This window comes from Physeter macrocephalus, chromosome 19 (assembly GCF_002837175.3).
Source record: "Physeter macrocephalus isolate SW-GA chromosome 19, ASM283717v5, whole genome shotgun sequence".
In the NCBI taxonomy this organism is placed as follows: domain Eukaryota; kingdom Metazoa; phylum Chordata; class Mammalia; order Artiodactyla; family Physeteridae; genus Physeter; species Physeter macrocephalus.
The window spans coordinates 56,936,656-56,952,887 of NC_041232.1; the positions used below are offsets into that span (position 1 = coordinate 56,936,656).

Below are 16,232 nucleotides of genomic sequence, written 5' to 3' on the forward strand. Positions count from 1 at the left end.
TTGTGTGTTATTTGTTGTTTTTGCCTTGTTGCTTTTAATATTTTTTTCTTTATATTTAATTTTTGATAGTTTGATTAATATGTGTCTTGGCATGTTTCTCCTTGGGTTTATCCTGTATGGGACTCTCTGTGCTCCATGGACTGGATTAACTATTTCCTTTCCCATATTAGGGAACTTTCCAACTATAATCTCTTCAAATGTTTTCTCAGTCCCTTTCTTTTTCTCTTCTTCTTCTGGGAACCCTATAATTCAAATGTTGGTGTGTTTAATGTTGTCCCAGATGTCTCTGAGACTGTCCTCAGTTCTTTTTATTCTCTTTTCTTTATTGTGCTCTGCAGTATTTATTTCCACTATTTTATCTTTCAGGTCACTTATCCGTTCTTCTGCCTCAGTTATTCTGCTGTTGATCCTTTGTAGAGAATTTTTAATTTTATTTATTGTGCTGTTCATCACTGTTTGTTTGTTCTTTAGTTCTTCTAAGTCCTTGTTAAGTGTTTCTTGTATTTTCTCTCTTCTATTTCCAAGATTTTGGATTATCTTTACTATCATTACTCTGAATTCTTTTTCACATACACTGCCTGTTTCCACCTCATTAGTTAGGTCTCGTGGGTTTTTAACTTGCTCCTTCATCTGTTGTGTGTTTTTCTGTCTTCTCATTTTGCTTAACTTACTGTGTTTGGGGTCTCCTTTTCACAAGCTGCAGGTTCGCAGTTCCCGTTGTGTCTGTGCCCAGTGGCTAAGATTTGTTCATTGGGTGGTGTAGGCTTCCTGGTGGAGGGGACTAATACCTTTGTTCTGGTGGATGAGACTGGATGTTGTCTTTCTGGTGGGCAGGTCCCCATCTTGTGGTGTGTTTTGGGGTGTCTGTGGCCTTATTATGATTTTAGGCAGCCTCTCTGCTAATGGATGGGATTGTGTTCCTGTCTTGCTAGTTGTTTGTCATAGGGTGTTCAGCACTGTAGCTTGCTCATCGTTAAATGAAGCTGGGTCTTGGCATTGAGATGGAGATCTCTGGAAGATTTTCGCCATTTGTTATTACTTGGAGCTGGGAGGTCTCTTGTGGACCAGTGTCCTGAACTTGGCTCTCCCACCTTAGTGCCAACCCAGACGCCTGGCAGGAACACCAAGAGCCTGTCCTCCACATGGCTCAGAATAAAAGGGACAAAAAAGAGAAAGAAAGAAGAAAATTAAACAAAATAAAATAAAGTGAAGTAAAATAAAAGTTATTAAAATAAAAAATAATTATTAAGAAAAAAAATTTAAAAAGTAAAAAAAAAAAATGGACAGACAAAACCATAAGACAAATGGTAAAAGCAAATCTATACAAACAAAATCACACACAGAAGCATACACATACACACTCACAAAAGGAGAAAAAGGGGAAAAAATAATATATTTTTGCTCTCAACGTCCACCTCCTCAATTTTGGATGATTCATTGTCTATTCAGGTATTCCACAGATTCAGGTTACATCAAGTTGATTGTGGAGATTTAATCCTCTGCTCCTGAGGCTGCTGGGAGAAATTTCACTTTCTCTTCTTTGTTCGCACAGCTCCTGGGTTTCAGCTTTGTATTTGGACCTGCCTCTGTGTATAGGTCACCTGAGGGCATCTGTTCTTTGGTCAGACAGGACGGGGTTAAAGGAGCAGCAGATTCGGGGGCTGAGGGCATCTGTTCTTCGGGGGAGGCGGGTGTATGGATGCAGGGTGAGCCTGCGGCCACAGAGGCCACCATGACGTTGCAACAGCCTGAGGCACACTGTGTGTCCTTCAGGGGAATTTGTCCCTGAATCACGGGACCCTGGCAGTGCCGTGCTGCACAGGCTCCCAGGAGGGGAGGTGTGGAGAGTGACCTGTGCTTGTACCTAGGTTTCCTTGTGGCGGCAGCAGCAGCCTTAGCGTCCCATGCCAGTCTCTGGGTTGTGTGCTGATAGTCGCGGCTTGCACCCGTCTCTGGAGCTCATTTAAGCGGCGCTCTTAATCCGCTCTCCTTGCACACCAGGAAACAAAGAGGGAAGAAAAAGTCTCTTGCCTCTTCAGAAGGTCCAGACATTTTCCTTGACTCCCTCCTGGCTAGCTGTGGTGTACTAGTCCCTTCAGGCTGTGTTCACGCAGCCAACCCCAGTGCTCTCCCTGGGATCCCACCAAAGCCTGAGCCTCAGCTCCCGGCCCCCGCCTGCCATGGCTGCTGAGCAGACAAGCCTCTGTGACTGGTGAGTGCTGGTCGACACCGTTCCTCTGTGTGGGAATCTCTCTGCTCTGCCCTCCACACCCCTGTTGCTGTGCTCTCCTCCATGGCTCTGAAGCTCCCCCCCTCTGCCACCCACAGTCTTCACCTCTGAAGGGGCTTACTAGCGTGTGGAGACTTTCCTCCTTCACAGCTCCCTCCCAGTGGTGCAGGTCCTGTCCCTCTTCTTTTGTCTCTGTTTTTTCTTTTGCCCCACCCAGGTACATGGGTAGTTTCTTACCTTTTGGGAGGTCTGATGTCTTCTGCCAGCATTCAGTAGGTGTTCTATAGGTGCTGTTCCACATGTAGATGTATTTCTGATGTATCTGTGGGGAGGAAGGAGATCTCCGTGTCTTACTCTTCCACCATCTTGAAGCTCCACCTGTTCGCCTTCATTTGATTATCAATAAGTATGAACAGCAGCAATTCCCAACATATGAAAGTATCAATAAACAATAATTTGGACTAAATATATAGTATACAAATGAGATTCTGATATTTATATTGTTGGTTTTGAGGAAAGGGACACCATATTCTGTGTAGAAAAAATCAACAACTTGATATCTAATTCATATTGATGCAGAAAATTGACCTCTGTGCACTGGCACTGAATTTAATCTCAGAGTTTTGGCTGAAGTAGAAAAGAATAGCTTTATTGCTTTGCAAGGCAAAGAGGGCCACAGCAGGCTAATGCCCTCAAATCTGTGTGTCCCAACCTGGGAGGGGTTAGTCTTATAGTCAAAGGGAATGGTTGCTGATAAGGATCAGGGTGCCTGCAAGGTCGGCATTCCTTCAATCTATAGTTCATCTGGTGTCAGGTGGTCTCATGATGGGCAAACTGTGACCTTCTCTCTAGCATGAAGAATGCTGCATCAAGTTGTTAACATCTTCCATTTGTTGGGGGTTTTAGTTATGCAGAAGAGCTCAAAGACATTGTTATGTATATCCCTTGAGGAGGAGCCAGGACCCTGCCTGAAGCCTGCACTATTATTTCTCAACTGCTCCTCCTTTGACTCTACATCCCCTCCCTTCTCTGATTAGCAACAGTTTGAACCTGCTCTTTGGAACTTAGGGAAGGTCATGGAGGCTGAATGAAGCCTATTTCATACAAATAAAAAATGGGGGATACAGAAAGGCTTTTGTGGCCAGGAGCTTCACAGGTCTTGCATGGTTTCAATGTCAAATTAGAACTATATAAAATAAGATTTTAAATTTCAAGCAAGTATAATGAGATTAAAAAGACACAGCAAAACAAACTTTCTTAGGTAATTTTCTCAATATTCTTTAGAAGTCCAGACTTCTCTGAAAAGTCTCTTCAGAGGATCCTGAATTCCAGAATGAATGGTAGGACTTTTAGGCTTTTAAACATAGAGGAAATTGTGATCCTATATCATAGTGAATACAACTCAAGAGGGGTCACTGAATTGCCTCCCAAAACGCCTTACACTTTACTTCTTTCTTATAGTAATAACTGACTTTGAAGATATTATAAACATTTGTGTATTTGTCTTAATTACTCTTCCTAAATTGAAAATTCCTCAAGGGCTTGAACTGTGACATTTTAATTTTTTTTTTTTTTAAGTTTCCTAGAGGACAAACAGATTGCTTTGCAGATAGTAGACACTGAAATATTTTTTGACAATTGAATTGCATACAATGGTTATCTCTAATGACTAATTGTCAATTAAAAATGGCATGTGTGTTTTGGTAACAAAGTGTTGCATGGCAGGCCTTTGGTCAAAATGTTTCTTCTGATTTACATAATTATTTTACTATGGAAAAATTAAACTGTACTTAACTCAATGTCTAATGTTTAGAGATACTCTATTTTAAAAATTAAATTAAAATGAATTTATCCATATTCAACACCTTTATAAGGAACTTAATTTAATTTTTGAAAGAGGTCTTCTCACATGGAAGAATAGAATCAATACTTTCAATATCCCATTCATAGGTATCTCCTGTGGATTCGTAGAAACTAGACCCATTGGTTACTGACTTTGACAATGTTGCCAATTAATAAGGAGAGCAATTACTCCATTGGGAAGATCACTTGTACCAGATAATATTTCTAAACTTATCGATGATAAAGGAAACCTGAACTTTCATAACTGACGTAGATTTGAAAGAAAAAAATAATTCTAAGCTGAATATAAGGAAGAAAATAAAACCCGACCAATTCTCTAAAGATTTCAGAGAAAAACTATTCAAAAACCTCCATCAGTATGAAGACAAACATGTTTGAACAGGGACTGAAAAATATCTATTTCACATATAAATTGTTAAATAAATATACTTGATAAGTGCTTTCTCCTCTAGTTGTGTGATTTTCTACATGTACTAATATAAATTTCCTCTTGAATGAGCCAGACTGAGTTATAATTATGTGCCCTGAGCAGGTTAAAATGAAAGTATTGGGGATTTTCACCTTCCTCTAGTAAGACAGCAATGGGAAGTTGTTAACCAATATTCCCATTAGAGAAGCTAAGAAATGAAATGATGAAAAAATTGAATTGCAATTCTAATAAATTGCTCTGTGTTAAAACTTTTTCCTCTAAATTTATTTTATTTATAGCCAGATAAATGTATGTTTTCAGCTATCTGTTAGTATGGAATGTCCAATTAGCTTAATCTTTTTTTTTCTTTAACATCTTTATTGGAGTATAATTGCTTTACAATGGTGTGTTAGTTTCTGCTTCATAACAAAGTGAATCGGTTATACATATACATATGTTCCCATATATCTTCCCTCTTGCATCTCCCTCCCTCCCACCCTCCCTATCCCACTCCTCTAGTTGGTCACAAAGCACAGAAGTGCTCTCCCTGTGCTATGTGGCTGCTTCCCACTAGCTATCTATTTTACATTTGGTTGTGTATGTCCATGCAACTCTCTCACTTTGTCCCAGCTTACCATTCCCCTTCCTCGTATGCTCAAGTCAATTTCTAGTAGGTCTGTGTCTTTTTTATCCATTCATCTGTCGATGGACACTTAGGTTGCTTCCATGTCCTGGCTATTGTAAATAGAGCTGCAATGAATTTTGTGGTACATGACTCTTTTTGAATTATGGTTTTCTCAGGATATATGCCCAGTAGTGGGATTGCTGTGTCGTATTGTAGCTATATTTTGAGTTTTTTAAGGAAACTCCATAGTATTCTCCATAGTGACTGTATCAATTGACATTCCCACCAACAGTGCAAGAGGGTTCCCTTTTCTCCACAACCTCTCTGCATTTATTGTTTGCAGATTTATTATGATGGCCATTCTGACCGGTATGAGATGATATCTCATTGAATTTTGATTTGCATTTCTCTAATGAATAATGATGTTGAGCATTATTTCATGTGTTTGTTGGCAATCTGTATATCTTCTTTGAAGACATGTCTATTTAGTTCTTCTGCCCATTTGTAGATTGGGTTGTTTGTTTTTTCGATATTGAGCTGCATGAAAATTTTGGAGATTAATCCTTTGTCTGTTGCTTCATTTGCAAGTATTTTCTCCCATTCTGAGGGTTGTCTTTCATCTCCGCAGCATGTGGGATCTTCCCGGACCAGAGTACAAACCCGTGTCCCCTGCATTGGCAGGTGGACTCTCAACCACTGTGCCACCAGGGAAGCCCTAGAGAATTTTAAATTTCATTTATTGTGTTGTTCATCATTGTTTGTTTGCTCTTTAGTTCTTCTAGGTCCTTGTTAAACGTTTCATGTATTTTCTCCAGTCTATTTGCAAGATTTTGGATCATATTTACTGTCATTATTCTGAATTATTTTTCCGGTAGACTGCCTATTTCCCCTTCATTTGTTAGGTCTGCTTGGTTATTACCTTGCTCCTTCATCTGCTGTGTGTTTCTCTGTCTTCTCATTTTGCTTAACTTACTGTGTTTGGGGTCTCCTTTTTGCAGGCTGCAGGTTTCTAGTTCCCGTTTTTTTGTGTGTCTGTGCCCAGTGGCCAAGATTTGTTCACTGGGTTGTGTAGGCTTCCTGGTGGAGGGGAGTAGTGTCTGTGTTCTTGTGGATGAGGCTGGATGTTGTCTTTCTGGTGGGCAGGTCCATGTCTGGTGGTGTGTTTTGGGTTGTCTGTGGCCTTATTATGATTTTAGGCACCCTGTCTATAATGGATTGGGTTGTGTTCTTGTCTTGCTAGTTGTTTGGCATAAGGTGTCCTGCACTGTAGCTTGCTGGTCTTTGAGTGGAGCTGGGTGTTGGTGTTCAGATAGAAGTCTCTGGGAGATGTTCACTGTTTGATATTATACAGAGCTGGGAGTCTCTTCTGGACCAATGTCCTGAACTTGGCTGTCCCACCTTAGAGGCACAGCCCTGATACCTTGCTGGAATACCAGGAGCCTGTCATCCACACGGCTCAGAATAAAATGGAGAAAAACAAGTAAGAAAAAAGAAGAAGATAAAATAAAATATAATTTAATAGTTATTAAAATAAAAAAATATTAAAAATATTTTTCAAAAGAATTTTTAAAAAAAGAAAGAAAGAAGAAAGTTACCAAACCAAAACACAAATCCACCAATGATAACAAGCACTAAAAACTATACACACACACACAAAAAATTCGACAGACAGAACCCTAAGAGAAATCTAATAGCAAAGCTATACAGACAAAATCACAGACAGAAGCATACACATACACACTCACAAAAAGAGAAAAAGGTGAAAATATACAGATATCATTGCTCCCAAGTGCACCTCCTCCATTTCGGATGATTCATTGTCTATTCATGTATTCCAGAGATGCAGGTACGTCAAGTTGATTGTGGAGATTAAATCCTTTGCTTCTGAGGCTGCTGGGAGAAATTTCCCTTTCTCTTCTTTGTTCGCACAGCTCCTTGGGTTCAGCTTTGGATTTGGCCACGCCTCTGCATGTAGGTCACCTGAGGGCATCTTTTCTTCTTCAGAGAGGATGGGGTTAAAGGAGCAGCTGATTTGGGTGCTGTGGCTCACTCAGGCCCGAGGGAGAGAGGGGTACAGAGTGCGTGGAGAGCCTGTGGAGCAATAGGCTGGTGTGACGTTGCAATAGCCTGAGGTGTGCTGTGTATTCTCCCGGGGAAGTTGTCCCTGGATCACGTGACCCTGGCAGTGGTGGGCTGCACAGGTTCCCTGGAGGGGAGGTGTGGATAGTGACCTGTGCTTGCACACGGGCTTCTTGGTGGCTGCAGCAGCAATCTTAGCATCTCATGCCCATCTCTGTGGTCTGTGCTGATAGCCATGGCTCGCACTCGTCTCTTGAGCTCCCTTAAGTGGCGCTCTTAATCTCCTCTCCTCGTGCAACAGGAAACAAAGAGGCAAGAAAAAGTCTCTTGCCTCTTTGGCAGCTCAGACTTTTTCCCAGACTCACTCCTGGCTAGCTGTGCTGCACTATCCTCCTTCAGGATGTGTTCACACAGCTAACACCAGTCCTCTCCCTGGGATCTGACTTCTGAAGCCCAAGCCTCAGCTCCCAGCCCCCGCCCATCCTGGTGGGTGAGCAGACAAGCCTCTCGGTCTGATGAGTGTTGGTCGACACTGATCCTCTGTGTTTGAATCTCTCTGCTCTGCCCTCCACACCCCTGTTGCTGCGCTCTCCTCCGTGGCTCTGAAGCTTCCCCCCTTCGCCACTTGCAGTCTCTGTTGGGGAAGGGCCTTCCTAGTGTACGGCAACCTTTCCTCCTTCACAGCTCCCTCCCAGTGGTGAAGGTCCTGTCCCTATTCTTTTGTCTCTGTTTTTTTCTTTTTTCTTTTGCCCTACCCATGTACGTGGGAAGTTTCTTTTCTTTTGGGAGGTCTGAGGTCTTCTACCATCGTTCAGTAGGAGTTCTGTAGGAGTTGTTCCACATGTAGACATATTTTTGATGTATTTGTTGTCAGGAAGGTGATCTCCACGTCTTACTCTTCCACCATCTTGTTTCTCCCCTCTCCCAATTAGCTTAATCTTGTATGATGGGTGTGCCTCATGATTATCTAAAGGAGTTATTATCACATTCTTATTATTTCTTCCTCTTGAAGAAGCCATTTATAATTTATTCTTATATATTGCCCTATTCAAGCCATTAGACATGAGAAGCTGGATAGCAAAATTAGGTTTTTGAAATGCCAATTCATGTAAAGCTTAAACAATGATGAAAATAATAAACAGTATAGTGAATTTATGATTTCATAAATGATATATTATACAGTTGAATTTTCCAACAAGATAAAGTATTCAGAGTTATTGCCCAGAGATTCTTTTCTGTAACTCATAGTGGGTCATGCAATGTTACCAACATTCCAGTATCAAGATACTTAGAAAATTGATTTAGAAAAACAAGAAAGGGTTGCAGCAAACTGCCTTTAAAAGTTTACAAAGTGATTATTTTCTCTTCAGAAACATAATCTTTGAGGAAGTACTTCTTGACTAACAACATACAGATTGCCTATAATTAAATCTTACTAACTGATTTTTGTTAATAAAGAGGCCTTGCTGAATTATGGGATATTTTAAAATGAGTTCATTTTATTCATTTCAGCAATAGTTTTTAAGCAAATACCCTGGTGTATTTTCAAGAAGGGATACAAGATAATTTGTGTAGGATAACAGTTTATATATACAGTAGGTCCTTGCATTAAAATTGAGCAATGAGCAAAATAGGAACTAGAGGAACTCACCTTTTGGGGTGAGGGTAAGAGATATTTAGACTGAGGGAGTAAAAATCGTAAGTGATGGGGTTTCCCTGGTGGTGCAGTGTTGAGAGTCTGCCTGCCGATGCAGGGGACACAGGTTCATGCCCCAGTCTGGGAATATCCCACATGCCGTGGAACGGCTGGGCTCGTAAGCCATGGCCATTGAGCTTGTGCGTCCAGAGCCTGTGCTCCACAATGGGAGAGGCCACAGCTGTGAGAGGCCCACATACCATAAAACAAACAAACAAAACAAAAAAACAAAAAAATGGTAAGTGATGATGGGTAGGTCAATGTATCTCACAATCTAGGATAGCAGACAGCCATGAGGAATCCAAAAGCATGTTTTCCTCTACCACAAAATAATGCTTGATGTGTTTTCAGTGCCAGTGTGTTTCTTGACAAAGAATGTTATGGCAGAATCTACTCGGAAATTTTCCACTGATACTTTAAAGTGCCTCTTTGAATGAGTAAAGCAGTTTTAAAGACATCTTTTCTGCTTTAATTGAGGAAGAAAATATTTTCCCAAGTGCAATGTTCCTGCAGTGTATTATGATAGAAAGAAAACTGGATAGGAAGAATGAAACATGTCTGGAGCCTCTGACAATATTTTGATTCTTTAGATCTTAATTGCCTCATCTTGAAGATGGTGAACAAAATTATATCTACATTTATATCTATATCTATATCTAACATCCTTTCCAAATGCACCCTTAATATTCTTAAATAATTCTGCAATAAAATGTTCAGAGATTGTAAAGTGAGCAAATGACCAAATAAGCATACAACTGCATCAGATATATTTTCGAGAGCACAGTTTTTCAACATACAACTGCATCAAATATATTTTCCAGAGCACAGTTTTTCAAGTGCAGGTAGATACCCATTAGTGGATCCTGAAATCAACTTAATGTATTCCATCATCAGTTATCAGAAAGAAACAGAATATAATGGAAAATACAAAAATGCATGGCAAGAAGTAAGGACAAATATTGTATCTTGAAACTTTTATTTTGGTAGCCTATCTACTGTATATGTATGTGTGCAATGGGCCTAGAGTAAAATATATTTCTTATTGTCCATAGGTATTAATAACATTTGTGAACTATTTAGAGTGTTTGCTTGGGCTAAAGGAGAAAAGAGGCCTCTATTCAACAATACCTGAAACCATGCACCTTCATTTGGGACTTGAACACCTGTGTTGGGACTTGAACTCTTATGATGGGACTCGAACCGAAGCTAAACCCAGATTAAGGCTTGAACCCACACGGCCTGGACTCAAACCTGGCCAAAACCCTGATTGGGACTTGAATTCATGAGGCAGGGACTTGAACCCAGCCAAAACCTACAGTCTTCCAACTGAGATCACACATCTGGTTTCAGGACTTAATGAAGCTCAGGTTCTTCATGTCTCATCCAGAAAGAAGTCAGTGAGAGACAAGGCAATAGGTAAGAAGTGGATTTATTTATTCCACAGACAGAGTGTAGACCATCTCAGAAGTCCAGAGCAGCCTTGGAAGAACCACACTCCACAGAGAGAGTGGGGGACCTCTCAGAATGTGAAAAAGGCACCAGGGTATAAGGTTGTCAGTTTTTATAGGGGTGGGTAATTTTATAGGCTAATGAGTGGGAGGAGTATTCCAGCTATTTCAGGAATTGGACTACTGCCCACGTTTTGATACTTATGGTCTGTCTTGGAACTGTCATGGCACCTGTGGGTGTGTCATTTAGCTTCCTGATGTGTTACAGTGAGTGTATACTGAGGCTCAAGGTCTAGTGGAAGTCAACTTGTCCACCATCTTGGACCCATTTTGTTCTAATCAGTTTATGTCATGTCCTTGGGCTATGTCATTCTTTCAAGGGTTGTGCCCTGCCCCCTTCCCTCCTGTTTCAGTTGGGTCGTGATAATCAGGGAACTGATGGCTACATTGTCATTGCTGAAAAACAAATAAATTAAATTTGACAAAAATTCACCCATTCATCACTAAGTTATTAACCAATGTAACATTAGTATTCTAATAGGGTCTAGTAAGTAATTTATTTCTCAGTGACTAATTTAGTTATAAAACATGAACCACAAAATGATAGTAAGATAAGGTTCTAGAGGGAAAAATATATATCTAGAGGAAAAATTAATCTCAGATACTTCTCTGGAATAAATTTGTCCAAATTTTAAGTGTATTTCAATAAAAATTGCATTGAAGTAAAAATAAGGAGGCTCTTTACATAATAGGAATGTAAACTAGCTGTAGGATCCTTCTTGACTTTCTCTGGTTAAACAGCTGGTATTAGCAGGGAAGATTTTTTTCACTAAGAGATGTTCCTGTACATTTTCTGTGACTTAACTTCCTCATCTTTATAATAAAGAAATACTCTCTGAGGTCTCTATTAGTTATGAAGGTACACGATTACATGAGGTTTCATCCTTAGTTTTTCACAGCTAAAATTATTTGTCACTTTTATTTTGTCTAATTCATATTATTTAGAACACTATTAATTTGCATTACTTTTTTCTTTTGGTGTCTCCTCTAAATTTTCTACATTGTTTTTAAAACTATAATTGTGTAAAACATTTTTAATGTTTCTGTTGTAGAATTTCCTCATGTAAATTTCCATTATTAGGAGACAAAGAAAACTCTGAAGCAAAGCAACAAACTCAGAAAAAAAATGGTATATAATAGTTCTTCTCTTCCTTTTTTCTTGTGTGTGTGTTTGTGCATGTGTGTGTATGTGTGTGTGTGTGTGTGTGTTGATAAAGACTCTCTCTTTGATCAATTTTAGTCAGGTTTCTCTAAGTCCGCTTTTCAGCTAGGCCTTGACCTTGGCCCTTGTCCTTTCTAGGCCTGTACAGGCCATCTGCAGCAAGACTCCTGCTAAGTCAGTGTAGAGAAATTCCCCTACCGTTGATATCCAACACCTTGGCCTGGCTTCAGTAAGAATCCTTTTAAGTCTGTTTAGCAACAATTCTCCTACCCTTGATGTCTCTTCTTAATTATTTTTTATCCACCAATGCCTCCTCTCCTTTCCCCCTCCTTTGCCTATAAAACCCCACTTTTCCTTGTATTTGGAATTAAGTTCAGTTTATAATGAAGTCTCTTTACTCCTAGTTCCTGAATAAAATGTGTTTTTATTACTTTACTGTCTGGCTCTGGTTCCTTTTAACAGTGTACATGCTTTAGAAAATGTTCAGAGCAGGGAAGACTCCTTTAAATTCAACAAACCTGTACAAAGCACTAGCTAAAAAATGCAAAGAAATAGAATCTGACACAGTAAAAGAGAATTTGCTTACACTTTGACAGTATTTACCTCCTGTCTTCCCATTAACAAAGGAAGTCCATATGAAAGCATTACTTAATTTGACAGCTTAGGGGAAATTTTTGAAATGCAAATCAATATTCCTTATAGATAGCCTTAAGACTAAGAATATTTCAGGTAAACAAACTGAAAGCAACATGTTTATTAAGTGGGTATCGAGAATTTGGAAAATGTTTTTCATGAATTTTAAAATAGTGGTCTCCTCTATCTGTTAGTCCCTTGCTAGTTTACTCTCAAGTAGATCACAGAGGCCATAGGTCTGGCCTCATAATGAACAATTAGATTGGTTAGTCAATCAACTAAATTTGAAAGATATCTCAGGTTCATTTAAAACAAAAATGAAGAGACCACAATACCTCACTCAAAGCAAAGAGATATGCACCTATTCATTAACGTGATTAAGAGCCTCAACATCCATTATATGATAGTCAATTATTTAGGCCCAAATCTTGAAGACGTCTTTGGACATTTTACCTCTCTTAAGTTCCATGAATTTTTCTTTTTACTACCAAAATATCATTTAAATATGTCTAGATTCTTTATCATATTACTCTAGTTCAGAATCTTATGTTTCTCTTGAAAATCTCTTGCAATAGACTCAAAACTGATTTATCTGTAGCTATTTTCTTTCTCTTGCATTAGAACTTTTACAATGATACTAGAAATATCATTTGAAAAAACATCATGCATATGTCATTAACTATTAGGATAAAAATCATATTTGTTAACACAACATGATAGTGTAAGTTGTCTTTTATGTTACCCATCATACCTTGTCAGCCTCAATTTACACCACTGTCCACACAGCTACTCTGTCTAGTCAGACTTACTGAAGTTCTTTCTATATATGAGCATACTTTTATCCCATGGTTTAGAATGGCCTTCAACTTCTCCTTCATTTTGATATCATACCAACACAGAATTTCCTTGACTAACATTTAGTCAAGCTCCTCTGACACCTCCTATAAACTAGGCCTTGACTTTTAGGCTTCCATGTGTTTCTCTGCATTGCCTAGTGTTAGTAAGAATTTTGCTAAGTCAGTTTAGAGGGAATTCCCACACTTCATATCTGATCAAATTCATCATTCCCCACCATCATCCTCCAGGTGATATCTAATTATCTTGGTCTGCCTTCAGCAAGAATACTATTCGGTATGTTTAACCAGAATCCACTCTAGACAACTAACTGCTGAAAAATCATCAAGAGGAAGACACTGGAACTCACCAAAAAAGACACCCCACATCCAGAGACAAAGGAGAAGCCACAATGAGATGGTGGGAGGGGAAAATCACAATAAAATCAAATCCCATAACTGCTGGGTGGGTGGCACAAAAACTGGAGAGCACTTATACCACAGAAGTCCACCCACTGGAGTGAAGGTTCTGAGCCCCACATCAGGCTTCCCAAACTGGGGGTCCAGCAATGGGAACAGGACTGCCTAGAAAATCAGACTTTGTAGGCTAGTGGGATTTGATTGCAGGACTTTGACAGGACTGGTGGAAACAGAGACTCCACTCTTGGAGGGCACACACAAAGTAGTGTGCACATTGGGACCCAGGGGAAGGAGTAGTGACCCCGTAGGAGACTGAACCAGACATATCTGTTAGTGTTGGAGGGTCTTCTGCAGAGGTGGGGGTGGCTGTTTCTCACCATGAGGACAAGGACACTGGCAGCAGAAGTTCTGGGAAGTACTGCTTGGTGTGAGCCCTCCCAGAGTCTGCCATTAGCCCCACCAAAGAGCCTGGGTAGGCTCCAGCTTTGGGTCATCTGAGGCCAAACAACCAACAGAGAGGGAAACCAGACATACCAAGCAGCAGACAAGCAGAATACAGTTATACTGAGTTCTGATCAACAGAGCAACAGCCAGCTATACCCACCACCAGTCCCTCCCATCAGGAGACATGCACAATCTTCTTAGATAGTCTCATCCACCAGAGGGCAGCCAGAAGAAGCAAGAAGAACTACAATCCTACAGCCTGTGGAACAAAAACCACATTCACAGAAGATAGACAAGATGAAAAGGCAGAGGCCTATGTACCAGATGAAGGAACAAGATAAAACCTCAGAAAAACAGCTAAATGAAGTGGAGATAGGCAACCTTCCAGAAAAAGAATTCAGAATAATGATAGTGAAGATGATCCAGGACCTCAGAAAAAGAATGGAGGCAAGATAAGTGACCTGGAAGACAGAATGGTGGAATTCACTGCTGCAGAACAGAATAAAGAAAAAAGAATGAAAAGAAATGAAGACAGCCTAAGAGACCTCTGGGACAACACTAAATGCAAAAACATTCACATTATAGGGGTACCCGAAGGAGAAGAGAGAGAGAAAGGATCTGAGAAAATATTTGAAGACATTATAGTCAAAAACTTCCCTAACCTGGGAAAGGAAATAACCACCCAAATCCAGGAAGCACAGAGAGTCCCTTACAGGATAAACCCAAGGAGAAACAGGCTGATACACACAGTAATCAAATTGGCAAAAATGAAAGACACAGAAAAATTACTGAAAGCAACAAGGGAAAAATGACAAATAACATAGAAGGGAACTTCCATAAGGTTAACAGCTGATTTCTCAGGAGAAACTCTACAAGCCAGAAGGGAGTGGTATGACATATTTAAAGTGATGAAAGGGAAGAACCTACAACCAAGATTACTCTACCAGCAAGGATCTCATTCAGATTTGCTGGAGAAATCAAAAGCTTTACAGACAAACAAAAGCCATAAGGTTAACAGCTGATTTCTCAGGAGAAACTCTACAAGCCAGAAGGGAGTGGTATGACATATTTAAGTGAATGAAAGGGAAGAACCTACAACCAAGATTACTCTACCAGCAAGGATCTCATTCAGATTTGCTGGAGAAATCAAAAGCTTTACAGACAAACAAAAGCTCAGAGAATTCAGCACCACCAAACCAGCTCTACAACAAACGCTAAAAGAACTTCTCTAAGTGGGAAACACAAGAAAAGAAAAGGACCGATAAAAACAAACCCAAAACAATTAAGAAAATGGTCATAGGAACACACATATCAATAATGACCTTTAAAGTGAATGGATTAAATGCTCCAACCAAAAGAACCAGGCTGGTTGAATGGATACAAAAACAAGACCCATATATATACTGTCTACAACAGACCCACTTCAGACCTAGGGACACATATAGACTAAAAGTGAGGAGATGGAAAAAGATATTCCATGCAAATGGAAATCAAAAGAAAGCTGTAATAGCAATACTCATATCAGATAAAATAGACTTTAAAATAAAGAATGTTACAAGAGACAAGGAAGGATACTACATAATGATCAAGGGATCGATCCAAGAAAAAGATATAAGAATTAGAAATATATCTACACCCAACATAGGAGCACCACAATACATAAGGCAACTGATAACAGCTATAAAAGAGGAAATTGACAGTAACACAATAATAGTGGGGGACTTTAATACCTCACTTACACCAATGGACAGATCATCCAAAATGAAAATTAATAAGGAAACCCAAGCTTTAAGAGACACAATAGACCAGATAGATCTAATTGATATTTATTGGACACTCCATCTAAAAACAGCAGATTAAACTTTCTTCTCAAGTGTGCATGGAACATTCTGCATGATAGATCACATCTTGGGTCACAAATCAAGCCTCAGTAAATTTAAGAAAATTGAAATCATATCAAGCATCTTTTCTGATCACAATGTTATGAGATTAGAAATCAATTACAGGGGAAAAAAATGCAAAAAACACAAACCCAAGGAGGCTGAACAATACGTTACTAAATAACCAAGAAATCACTGAAGAAATCAAAGAGGAAACTTAAACAAAACCCTAAAGACAAATGACAATGAAAATATGACGATCCAAAACCTATGGGATACAGCAAAAGAAGTTCTAAGAGGGAAGTTTATAGCAATACAAGCCTACCTAAAGAAACGAGAAAAATCTCAAATAAACAATCTAAACTTACACCTAAAGGAACTAGAGAAAGAAGAACAAACAAAACCCAAAGTTAGAAGAAGGAAAGGAATCATAAAGATCAGAGCAGAAAT

The 16,232-nt window shown here is 39.5% G+C and overlaps 1 protein-coding gene across 1 annotated transcript in view; it reads right to left on the reverse strand.

The window, feature by feature from the left end:
- RIT2 (Ras like without CAAX 2) overlaps window positions 1-16,232 on the reverse strand; it is a 586,108-nt gene that overhangs the window by 441,982 nt on the left and 127,894 nt on the right. Inside the window, 1 exon segment of the mRNA XM_024120486.1 lies at window positions 10,761-10,792. Within this exon segment, the coding sequence (XP_023976254.1) occupies window positions 10,761-10,792 (32 nt within the window).